This window comes from Delphinus delphis, chromosome X (assembly GCF_949987515.2).
Source record: "Delphinus delphis chromosome X, mDelDel1.2, whole genome shotgun sequence".
NCBI classification, from domain to species: Eukaryota; Metazoa; Chordata; class Mammalia; order Artiodactyla; family Delphinidae; genus Delphinus; species Delphinus delphis.
Window position 1 is genome coordinate 17,444,643 of NC_082704.1, and position 13,122 is coordinate 17,457,764.

The window sequence follows — 13,122 nt, forward strand, 5'->3', positions numbered from 1 at the left end:
GGTAGGAGTTCAGTCCTGACAGCTCATTTTTACTCTAACTACTAAACCTGCAAATGTTTGATTAAGAGTTCTGTTGAGTAAGACTGTAAAGGGAGAGAGAAGAGGTTAGAAAGCAGCAAGATCAAAGGATTTGACATGGGAAGGTGAACATGGCAGAACCTTAAGGGAAAGTCCAGAAATCCATGTAAGAGGTGGAAGGTATTTCATGGTCAATGGTACTCTCTAAAATGGGAGGGATACAAGAATCATCGGCTGCTAGAGCTCTGGGTATGGAAAGAAAGCCTATGCAGGACAGAGTGTACAAAGTTTGCTTTGTGTATTGAGACTGTCCTCAGCCTCAACACGCCCCTTTGCCTTTGCCTTTGCCTTTGCCTTTGCCTTAAGACTACTCTGAAGTTTTGTTATACGTTTAAAAAGACCCTGCTTTACCTAGTCCTTAATTCTGTTTATTTCCTCAACATTTTCAAGGCTTTCCCACCTAAAAAGCATACCTTTTAACCTTAGGAAATTCGCAACATACATAATGATGAATTAATGGGAATCAGGCGAGAAGAAGAAATGGAGATGTCTGATGATGAAATAGAAGAAACAACAGAAACAAAAGAAACTGAGGAATCAGGTAAAGATTATTCTGCTTTGCTTTATTTAACTAACACCTACTGGAAGGGATGATATTTTAAAACCATTAACAACCAATAAGGTATGGGCACAAACCCATCAGACTGGAAGCAGCTAGAGACAATTGGTAAGGCCGTATAAGTACACACTGGCTGAATGTCAACCCTGTGGCTACAGGACTTACTGTGGTCTTAGTTTACTGCCATCTTTCATCATAGTACCTAACTAAAAGTGGGCTTTCTCTTCCTAGGAGCATTGGACATTTAGGTGGTATTGTTCTATATTTGGCTTGGACTTATTAATAAGACGTTCTACAGTAGAAACTATAAGACAGTTTATGTATAAATAGGTAACTAGCCAAACTTTTAGGAAAAAAGTTAGATCCCTACATCACTTATACTTTACACCAAAATTAATAGCAGATGGATTGAAGATTCAAATGACAAAATACATATATAGCAAAAGAAATGTTGGAAAATGTAGGAGATGGTTATATAATTTTGGATGAAGATCTCCAAAGATAGAAATCTTAAAGGATATTTTTGATATATGTATCTGCATAAAAATTAAATATTTCTCTTTAACAATCACAAAGTTAAAAGAGAACCGAGGGCTTCCCTGGTGGCTCAGTGGTTAAGAATCCGCCTGCCAATGCAGGGGACACAGGTTTGAGCCCTGGCCTGGGACGATCCCACATGCCCCGGAGCAACTAAGCCCATGAGCCACAACTACTGAGCCCACGTGCCACAACTACTGAAGCCCGCATGCCTAGAGCCCATGCTCTGCAACAAGAGAAGCCACAACGAGAGGTCCGCGCACCACAAAGAAGAGTAGCCCCTACTCGCCGCAACTGGAGAAAGCCCATGCACAGCAACAAAGACCCAACACAGCCAAAAATAAAAACAAATAAATAAATAAATTTATTTTAAAAAAAAAGAGAGAATCTACAAACTAAGTGGAAATATCTACAGTATATGAGTCTACCTATCTGCTGCCTTCCATTGTGGTTACCTGGAGGTTTATTAGGAACCAAATAGGGGTCTACAAACAGTTGTCTGGATAAGGCCTTTTGCTTTTACCTAGTATAGTCAGGACCTCACTGTGAGACGATAGCCATGGTATGGGTCCCCAGTGGAACTCAAATGGCAAACCTGTTGAACAATATAAGACACCACCCTTCAATTTCATAACAAATCATCTTGGAGGGGGGTTACCATGGGCGAGATTAAAACATCAGCTAAAAGATGAGTGTTTTCAGGTAAACCATTCTATACAATCTTAGCAGTCAGTAAAGCACAGTGGACAAGACACTGGACCTAAAGTTAGAACACCTGAGTTCTAGTCCAAGCTCTGCCTTTCTTGACATAGAAAGGACTTCTTCCTCAGTGAGCCTCAGCTTCCACACTTATAAGAAATACATTATAAAAACTATCTAACAAAGATTTTATAATGGTTAAGTGAATTCATTCACTCCTTTAATAACTATTACATTCCCAGCCCTGTGCTAGACATTGGAGATATGGTAGTATACTGCCCCCACTGTGTGTGTGTGTGTGTGTGTCTGTGTGTCTATGTCTCTGTGAGTGTCTGTGTGTCTGTGTGAGACAGATAGAAAACAGATTGATTATAATGCAAATCAGAATTTATTGGTTCCTGTACTTGCATATTGAAGTGAGCAGCTCTAGCCACTTGAGTGATCCCAGAATCTTCACTCCATGAACAAAAACTCTTAAGGAAAGAAAATCACCAAGTCAGAATTTTTTAAAAGCATTCATTAGCTGTTACATCTGAATTTCCTCTATTTTTGCCATATGTTACATCCCTAAACATATAAACCTCCGTATATATTAAATAAACCCTTTGTAATCAGTGAATAGTTAATATTTTCAGAACAGCAAACTAATAACTGCAGATACATACTATAAACTTATAGCCAAGATAAACAAAAAATTTAATAATAATTGAGCTATTCAAATTATTTAAGTGTTTAACCAGGATATTTTATAGCTGATTAATCTTTGATTTGTAGGATTGTCTCCACCTCAGTATCTGCAGTATTGTATACAGTATAAATCCACTGTTACCCTGAAATGAATGCGACCGTAAGTTTGAGCATCCACTTGATAAGTTGCTGAGTTTGAGGAATTACTGGGGGAGGAGAGGGGTATATGGGAGATTCAGATTGAATGTACTTACTAGGGTTATACAATTGCATTTTGCTTCTGTATCTCTTTTGAGTTAAAAGCTGTATTGGCTACTGCACAGAATCTTATTTCTTTAGAGACTGGAAACTCCCTGACAGATCATCTTATAGCTATTTTCTTTCCTGTTCCACATGCCAGGATGCTGCTTTGTCAAATAAAGCTATGTACAATGGACTTAATGGAGCTTACCAAATAGCTTTTCTCCCAGAAGGTTTCAATTCATTTTAATTCAAGGACTTCTGTGCATTTTTCTTCCCCCTGATCGTATCTAATTTTGTTATTGCATGTCTGTAGTACTCAACTGCAGAAATCCTGCTCAGTGTGAGCCGGTGAGCAGGTCTTCAGTTTTTATCTAAATCAGCTACATGTTTTAGTTATCGCTTGGTTCCAATGAAAAGCTTAAGCAACTAGAACTCAAAAGTTTTTTTTTCTCTCTCTCCATGCTACCAAACTTGAATTTCAGGAGCCTATAGCATGTTTTTGGTTAAATATACTTCCCAGTCTGAGTCAAAGCTAGCAGTCTGTTACCTTTCCTTGAAGTGCCACAAAATTTCTGTTCTGTGAGATTCTCTATGGTAGCTAAGCCCATATTTGTGATTCAGAACTGGAAATACTCTTGCCATGGAAGAAAAGACCGCTGTGCTCAAAGCAATGTGTTGAAGAGGGAGGATCACATCAAAGCAAATCATGATAGTGTGAAACTACTTCATTCTATTGTTAACCATGATGGGAAGTACATGTACCCAGTAAACATAAGGATAGCTGTTCCCTTTCAGCATCTGTCTTTTGCCTTCTTCACTTAAATTGGTGGTTTTCAGATTTGGTATATATATATATATATATATATATATATATATATATGTATATATAAGAATCATTGGGTTACCTTTTAAAATTCAGATTTCTGTGCTATAGAGTCTGCTTCAATAGGCCTGTAATAGGGTTTGGGAATCTAAATTTTATCAGCCATCCTAAATGAATTATATGATCGTGGTCCAGGGAGCACATTTGGAAAACATTGACTTAGACTAATTCTCCACTGTTCTAGCCAAAGTTTTCTCTTCCACTGGTATCCAATCTCCTTCCTTCTCTCCTCCTACCTCCCAGTATTCCCACTTTAGGAGTTTGATCAGTTAGTTAACAAGCATTATATCCCATCAGCTGATAGAAATAAAGATGTAATATACGTAAACATACATAAAATGTAAGAAATACCACTTGGTGCTAACCTGGAAGGTACTGATTAGAATGCAGCCAGGGCAAGAGAGTGTGGCCAGAGTAGTCGCAGTCAGTGAAAATTGATCAAGGCCTTGAAAGATGAACAGGTTTGGATGAAAGGCAAGAAAGTAAGAAAGCATCTTGATGCAGAGAGGGAGAAGGAGCACGGCTCAAAGAGGGAAATAAGAATGATGTGATTAGGGGTATAAAAGACTGAGTGGGCAAGATGAGCCTAGACCATAGGGGACATGAATGCCAAGCTTAGACTTAGCATAGTAGGCAATATGTCACTATAAGCATGTCTTTCAACCATGGCACTTGTATGATAAAAGCAACATGAATTGTATATTTTAGGAGATAAGTTTGGATTGATAGAGACAAACCAGAGACTTTTATAGGAATTGAGATATAAAATGATGATGATTGGGACTAGTGAAGGCAACAGGAAATGAGAAAAATGATAGAAGAAAAAGAGGTAACAGAGAGTATGACATTAAAGATGCTAGGAGTCATTTGGGGGGAATAAACTAAAGTCTTTTGTGCTAGATTGAATATAAATGATGAAGAATGGAAAGAATTCAGAATGAGCCTAGGTTTTCTAATCTAGGGAGAATGGAAGGTTGGTGATTTTATTAGTTTGCTAGGGCTGCTACAACAAGAACCACAAACTGAGTTGCTTAAACAACAGAAATCTATCGTCTCACAGTTCTGGAGGCTAGAAATCTGAGATCAAGGCTCTAGCAGGGTTGGTTCCTTCTGAGGGCTCTGAGGGAGAATCTGTTCCAGACCGCTCTCCAGCTTCTGGCGGTTTTCTGGCCATCTTTGGCATTCCTTGGCTTGAAGATGCATCACCCCGATCTCTGTTTTCCTGTTCACGTGACATTTTCCCTGTGTGCATGTCTGTCTCTGTGTCCAAATTTCCCCTTTCCATAAGGACACCAGTCATAGAAATCTATAAGCCCACCCCAATTACCTCATTTTAACTTGATTACCTCTGTAAAGATCATATTTCCAAATAAGGTCACATTCTGAGGGCTGCAAAGTATCTTTTTTAGGAGGACAGATTCAACCCATAACAGTAGAACTGATAGAAATGGACTGATGGATGGGACTGATTTGCAGAATATAATGAAATCAGCTTCAGACAGTAGGTAGTTAGGAAATAGATGTAAGGGATTTGTATACAAATCAGGGTTGAAGAAAGTAGAAGGCATAGAAGATAGTAGTACAGAGGCATTCATCTATACTCTGTTAGGAGTCAAAAAGGGAATAAACTACAAATATTTCCATAAATTTGGAGTATAAACAATAGAGATTAGTGGAATTTCATTTTTTACAATAGTCATAAGCCTGGAACACGGAAGGAACTCAATAAATGTTTGTTGAATGAATGAAAATTTTATTAAACACTTTGAAGTAGATTTTATGATATTGTGATCTTGAAAAATATGCAATAACCATAAATAATTAAATTTAACCTAGGTTTCCCTATGTGTCTTATTTTTTTCAATTAATAAACTTTAAGTTTTAGATCAGTTTTAGGTTCATTGCAAAAGTGAGCAGGAAGTACAGAGTTCCCAAATACTGCCTGTGCCCATATACACACAGTCTCCCCCACCATCTACATCCCGCACCCTAGGGGTACATTTGTTACAGTAGCTGAATACATCATCACCCAAAGTTCATAATTTGCATTAGAGTTCACTCTTGGTATCCATTCTATGGTTTTGGAGAAATATATAAAATGTATGTGTTCACCATTGTAGTATCATACAGAATAGTTTCAGGTAACTTAATATCCTCTGTGCTGAACCTATTCATCCTTCCCTCCCCCCAAATGCCTGGTAACTACTGATCTTCCAGACTGGCATATAGTTGGGATCATAAAGTATGCAGGCTTTTCAAATTGATTATTTTTCCTTAGTAATATGCAGTTACTTTTCCTGCATGTCTTTTTGTGGCTTGATAGCTCGTTTCTTTTTAGTGCCATTTATTATTCCATTTTCTGGATGCACCACAGTATATCAGTGGTTAGATAACCACTAAAGAGCATTGTGGTTGCCTCCAAGTTTTGGCAATTATGAATAAAGCTGCTGTAAACATTCATGTGCAGGTTTGTGGACAAAGTTTTTAGCTCATTTGGGTAAATACCAAGGAGCATGATTGCTGGATCATATCCTAAAAGTATGTTTAGTTTTGTGAGAAACTGCCAAACTATCTCCCAAAGTGTCTGTACCATTTTGCATTCCCACCAGCAATGAAGGGGAGTTCTTGTTTGCACCACATCCTCACCAGTCCTTGATGCTGTCATTGTTTTGAATTTCGGCAATTCTGATATGTTTCTAGTGATATCACATTCTTGTTTTAATTTGCAATTCCCTAATGATATATGATGTTGAAATCTTTTCATACGCATACTTGTCATTAGTATATCTTTGGTGAGGTGTCTGTTCAGGTCTTTAGTCCAAATGGGTTGTTCATTTTCTTATTGTTGAGTTTTAAGAGTTCATTGTATATTTTTGATAACAGTCCTTTATCAGATGTGTCCTTTGCAAATACTTTCTCTCAGTTTGTGGCTTGTCTTCTTGACATTGTCTTTCACAGAGAAGTTTCTATTTTAATTAAGTCCAGGTTATCAATTATTTCTTTCATGGGTCATACCTTTGGTGTTGTGTCTAAAAAGTCATCACCATACTCAAGGTCACCTACATTTTCTCTTATGTTATCTTCTAGGAGGTTTATAGTTTTGCATTTTTCATTTGGGTCTGTGATCCATTTTGAATTAATCTTTGTGATGTCCCGTTGTTCCAGCACATTTGTTAAAGAGTCTATTTTTGCTCCATTGTATTGCCTTTGCTCCTTTGTCAAAGATCAGTTGACTCTATTTATGGGGGTCTATTTCTGAGCTATCTAATCTATTCCATTGATCTATTTGTCTATTCTTTCACCAACACCACACTGTCTTAGTTACTACAGCTTTCTGTTAAGTCTTGAAGTCAGGTAGCATCTGTCCTCCAACTTTATTCTTCTCTTTCAATATTGAGTTGGCCATTTTGGGTCTTTTCCCTCTCTTTATAAACTTTAGAATAAGTTTGTCAACATCCACAAAATAACGTGTTTGGATTTTTTTTTAACATCTTTATTGGAGTATAATTGCTTTACAATGGTGTGTTAGTTTCTCCTTTATAACAAAGTGAATCAGCTATACGTATACATATATCCCCATATCTCCTCCCTCTTGCATCTCCCTCTGACCCTCCCTATCTCACACCTCTAGGTGGTCACAGAGTACCGAACTGATCTCTCTGTGCTATGCGGCTGCTTCCCACTAGCTATCTATTTTACATTTGGTACTGTATATATGTCCATGCCAACTCTCTCACTTCGTCCCAGTTTACCCTTCCCCCTCCCCGTGTCCTCAAGTCCTTTCTCTACGTCTCCATCTTTATTCCTGTCCTGCCCCTAGGTTCTTCAGAACCCTTTTTTTTTTTTTAGATTCCATATATACGTGTTAGCATACAGTATTTGTTTTTCTCTTTCTGACTTACTTCACTCTGTATGACAGTCTCTAGGTCCATCCACCTCACTACAAATAACCCAGTTTCATTTCTTTTTATGCCTGAGTAGTATTCCATTGTATATATGTGTCACATCTTCTTTATCCATTCATCTGTTGATGCACACTTAGGTCGCTCCTATGTCCTGGCTCTTGTAAATAGAGCTGCAATGAACATTGTGGTACATTACTATTTTTGAATTAGGGTTTTCTCAAAGTATATGCCCAGTAGTGGGATTGCCGGGTCGTATGGTAGTTCTATTTTTAGTTTTTTAAGGAACCTCCATATTGTTCTCCATAGTGGCTGTATCAATTTACATTTCCACCAATAGTGCAAGAGGGTTCCCTTTTCTCCACACCCTCTAGGCATTTATTGTTTGTAGATTTTTTGATGATGGCCATTCTGACTGGTGTGAGGTGATACCTCATTGTAGTTTTGATTTGCATTTCTCTAATGATTAGTGATGTTGAGCATCCTTTCATGTGTTTGTTGACAATCTGTATAGCTTCTTTGGAGGAATGTCTGTTTAGGTCTTCTGCCCATTTTTGGATTGGGTTGTTTGCTTTTTTTGATATTGAGCTGCATGAGCTGCTTGTAAATTTTGGAGATTAATCCTTTGTCAGTTGCTTCATTTGCAAATATTTTCTCCCATTCTGAAGGTTGTGTTTTTATCTTGTTTATGGTTTCCTTTGCTGTGCAAAAGCTTTTAAGTTTCATTAGGTCCCATTTGTTTATGTTTGTTTTTATTTCCATTTCTCTAGGAGGTGGGTCATAAAGGATCTTGCTGTGATTTATGTCATAGAGTGTTCTGCCTATGTTTTCCTCCAAGAGCTTTATAATGTCTGGCCTTACATGTAGGTCTTTAATCCATTTTGAGTTTATTTTTGTGTATGGTGTTAGGGAGTGTTCTAATTTCATTCTTTTACATGTAGCTGTCCAGTTTTCCCAGCACCACTTACTGAAGAGGCTGTCTTTTCTCCATTGTATATTCTTGCCTCCTTTATCAGAAATAAGGTGACCATATGTGCATGGGCTTATCTCTGGGCTTTCTATCCTGTTCCATTGATCTATATTTCTGTTTTTGTGCCAGTACCATACTGTCTTGATTACTGTGTTGCTTGGATTTTGATTGGGATTGCACTGAATCCAGAAATTAGGTTGGAAATAACCTATATCTTGACAATATAAAGTCATCCTATCCATAAACATTAATCTCTCCATTTATTTAGTTCTTTGATTTCATTCATCAGAGTTTTGTAGTTTTCCTCATATAGATCTCATATGTATTTTGTTACATCTATACCTAAGTATTTCATTTTTGTTGTGTTAATATAAATGGTAGTATGTTTTGAATTTCGAATTCCACTTATTCATTTTTGGTATATAGCAAAGCAACCAACTTTTGTATATTAACTTTTTTATATATCCTGCAACCTTGCTATAAGTGCTTATTAGTTCCAGGAGTTTTTCTATCAGTTCTTTCAGATTTTCTCCATAGATGACCATGTCCTCCGCAAACAGAGGCAATTTTATTTTTTCCTTCCCATTGTATGTTCATCTTATTTCCTTTTCTTGTCTGATTGCATTAACTAGGACTTCCAGTACAATGTTGAAAAAACAGTGGTAAGAGGGGACATCCTTGCCTTGTTCTTAATGGGAGAGATTCAAGTTTCTCACCACGATGTATGATGTTAGCTATAAGTTTTTTGTAGATGTTCATTATCAAGTTGAGGAAGTTCTCTCTTCCTAGTTTACTGAGATTTTTTTAATCATGGATAGGTGCTGGATTTTGTCAGATACCTTTTCTGCATCTATTGATACTTTCATGTGACTTTAACCTCTTTAATTTGTTAATGTAATGGATAACATTAATTGATTTTCGAATGTTGAACCACCCTTGCATACCTGGGATAAATTCCACTTGATTGTGGTGTATTTCTTTTTAATACATTCTTGGATTTGATTTACTAATATTTTGTTGAGGATTTTTGCATCTGTGTTCATGAGAGTTATCAGTCTGTGCTTTCTTTTCTTGTAATGTCTTTGTATGGTTTTGGTATCAGGGGAATGCTGACTTCATAGAATGAGTTAGGAGGTATTCCCTCTGTTTCTATCATCTGGAAGAGATTGTAGAAATTTTGTATTATTCCTTCCTTAAATGTTTAAAAGAATTCAGTAGTAAACTTATGTGGGCCTAGTACTTTCTGTTTTAGAGAATTATTAATTATTGATTCAATTTCATTAAGAGATAGAGGCCTATTCAAGTTGTCTACTTTTTTTTTTTTTTTTTTGCGGTACACGGGCTTCTCACTGTTGTGGCCCCTCTCTGGATGCGCAGGCTCAGCGGCCATGGCTCACAGGCCTAGCCGCACCGCGGCATGTGGGATCTTCCCAGACGGGGGCACGAACCCGTGTCCCCTGCATCGGCAGGCAGACTCTCAACCACTGCGCCACCAGGGAAGCCCTGTCTTCTTTTTTATATTAGAGTATAGTCGCTTTACACTGCCATGTCAGTTTCTGCTGTACAGAAAAGTGAATCAGCCATACATATACATATACTTTTTAGGTTTCCTTCCCATGTTTACTTCTTGTGTGTGTTTTAACAGATTGTGTATTTCAAGGAGTTGGCCCACTTCATCTAGGTTATCAAATGTTGGACATAAAGTTGTTCATAATGTTCCTTTATTATCCGTTTAATGTTCATAGGATCTATAGTGATATCCTCTCTTTCATTTTGGACATTAGTAGTTTGTGTCTTCTTTATTTTTTTCTTAGTTAAACTGGCTAGAGGTTTATCAATTTTACTGAAAGAACCAGCTTTTGGTTTCATAAATTTTCTGTTGAGTTCCTATTTTCTATTTAATTGATTTCTGATCTATTTTTATGATATCTTTTCTTCTGCTTACTTTAGATTTAATTTGCTCTTCTTTTTCTAGGTTCCTAAGGTGGAAGCTCAGATAATTGATTTTAGATCTTTCTTCTTTTTAGATCTTTTCTAATCTATGTATTCAATGCTATACATTTCCCTCTAAGCATGGCTTTCACTGCATCTCACAAATTTTGAGAGTTGTGTTTTTATTTCCATTTATTTCAAATATTTTTAAATTTCTCTTGAGATTTCTTCTTTGACTCGTGCCTTTTAGATGTGTGTTGTTTGATCTCCAGGTATTTTGGAATTTTCCATCTATCTTTCTGTTATTGATTTCTAGTTTAATTTCATTGTGGTCTGATAGCATACCTAGTGTGATTTCTATTCTTTTAATGTGTTCAGATGTGTTTTATGATGCAGAATGTGATCTATCTTGGTGCATGTTGCATGTGTGCTTGAGAAGAATGTGTAATCTGCCTTTGTTAAATGAAACAGTCTATACATGTCAACTGTATCCAGTTAATTTATGGTGCTGTTGAGTTCAACTGTGTCATTACTGATATTCTTCCTACTGGATTGTTCCACTTTTGATAGAGAGGTATGAAGTCTCTATAATAGTGGATTCATCTATTTTTTCCTTGCAGTTCTACCAGGTTTTGCTTCACTTATTTTGACACACTATTGTTAGGCTCATACACATTGTTTGTTATGTCTTCTTGTAGTACTAACCCCTTTATCACTATGTAATGCCCCTCTTTAGCCCTGATAACTTTCCTTGGTCTGAAGTCAGCTCTGTCTAAAATTAATATAGCTACTTTTACTTTTTTTTGATTAGTGTTAGCATAGTGTCTTTCTCCATTCCTTTACTTTTAATCTATATGTATATTTATATTTAAAGTGTGTTTCTTAAAGATACCACTATAGTTGTTTCTTGTTTTTTTATCACGCTGACAATCTCTGAATTTTAATTGTATTTAGACCACTGATGTTTAAAATGATTATTGATGTAGTTGGATTAATATCCATCATATTTGTTACTGTTTTCTATTTATTGCTCTTGTTCTTCCTTTTGTCTTCTACACTTTCCCAGCCCTTTGTGGTTTTAATTGAGCATTTTATATGATTCTACTTTCTCTTCTTTGTTAGCATATTGGTTATACTTCTTTTTTCTTACTTTTTTAGTGGTTGCTCTAGAGTTTGCAATTTACATTTATGACTAATCCAAGTCCACTTTCAAATAACACTATACCAGTTTGTGGGTAGTGCAAATACCTTATGATAACATAATCCCAATTCCTTCCTCCCATTCCTTGTATCATTGCTGTCATTAATTTCACTTATACATAAGCGCACGCACGCACACACACACACACACACACGCATACATAATTGAACACATTGTCAGTATTATTTTGAACAAACTATTATCTGTTAGCTCAAGAATAAGAAAAATTAAAGTTTTTATTTTGCCATCACTTTTTCCTTCTTTAATGTTCTTCCTTTCTTTATGTAGATCCAAGTTTCTGACTTATGTCATTTTTCCTCTGTCTTAGGAACTTCTTTTTTTAACATTTCTTGCAAGGCAGGCCTAATAGCAACAAATTCCCTCAATTTTTCTTTGAGAAAGTATTTCTCCTTCACTTTTGAAGGATAATTTCACAAGGTACAGAATTCTAAGTTGGTGAATTTTTTTTTCTCTTAACACTTTGACTATTCTCTCTATTCTATTCTTGCTTGCATGATTTCTGAGGAGAAGTAGCATGTAATTCTTATCTTTGATTCTCTATAGGTAAGGTGTTTTTTTCCTCTGGCTTCTTTCAATATTGTTTCTTTCTCTTTGATTTTCTGAAATTTGAATGTTATATGTTTTGGCATTTATCCTGCTTGATGCTCTCTGAGATTCCTGGATCTGTGGTTTGGTGTCTAACATTAATTTAGACATGTTCTCAGTCATTATTATTTTACATATTGTTTCCGTTTCTCTCTTTTTTCTCCTTCTGATATTCTCATTATGTATACATTACATCTTTGTAATTGTCTCACAATTCTTGCATTTTCTGTTCTTGGGGGGGTAATTTTTTTTCTTTTTTCTTTTCAGTTTAGGAGGTTTCTATTGTCATATGCTCAAGCTCAGAAATTCTTTCCCCAGCCATGCCCAATCTACTAATAAGTCCATCAAGGGCATTTTTCATTTCTGTTAGTGTTTTTGATCTCTGGCGCCATGCAGCTTGTGGGAATCTTAGTTCCCCAACCAGGGACTGAAACTGGGCCCTCAGCAGTGAAAGCACATAGTCCTAACCACTGGACCACCAGCAAATTCCCAATAATAGTTGTTTTAAATTCCCTGTCTGATAACTCCAACATTTCAGCCATATCTGACTCTGGTTCTGATCCTTGTTCAGTTTCTTCAAACTATGTTTTTTAGTATGCCTTGTAATTTTTTGTTGAAATCTGGACATGATGTACTAGGTGAAAGGAACTCTGTTAAATAGGACTTTTGTGGTATTGTGGTAAGATGTGGTGGGAGGAGAATCATGTTATAGTCCTATGATTAGGTCTCAGTCTTTTAGTGAGCCTATACCTCTGGACTTTGAACTTCACAAGTGTTTCTCAGTTTTTTCTCCCCCTTTAGGTGGGACAGAATGGCTAGAGGGGT

General features: G+C 36.6%; 1 protein-coding gene across 3 annotated transcripts in view; it reads left to right on the top strand.

The window, feature by feature from the left end:
- Positions 1-13,122, top strand: part of ENOX2 (ecto-NOX disulfide-thiol exchanger 2) — a 284,389-nt gene that overhangs the window by 254,746 nt on the left and 16,521 nt on the right. For all 3 annotated transcript variants that reach the window (XM_060002345.1, XM_060002343.1, XM_060002344.1), the window contains exon 10: positions 505-619. In XM_060002345.1, the coding sequence (XP_059858328.1) occupies positions 505-619 (115 nt within the window). The remainder of the gene's footprint in view (positions 1-504; positions 620-13,122) is intronic.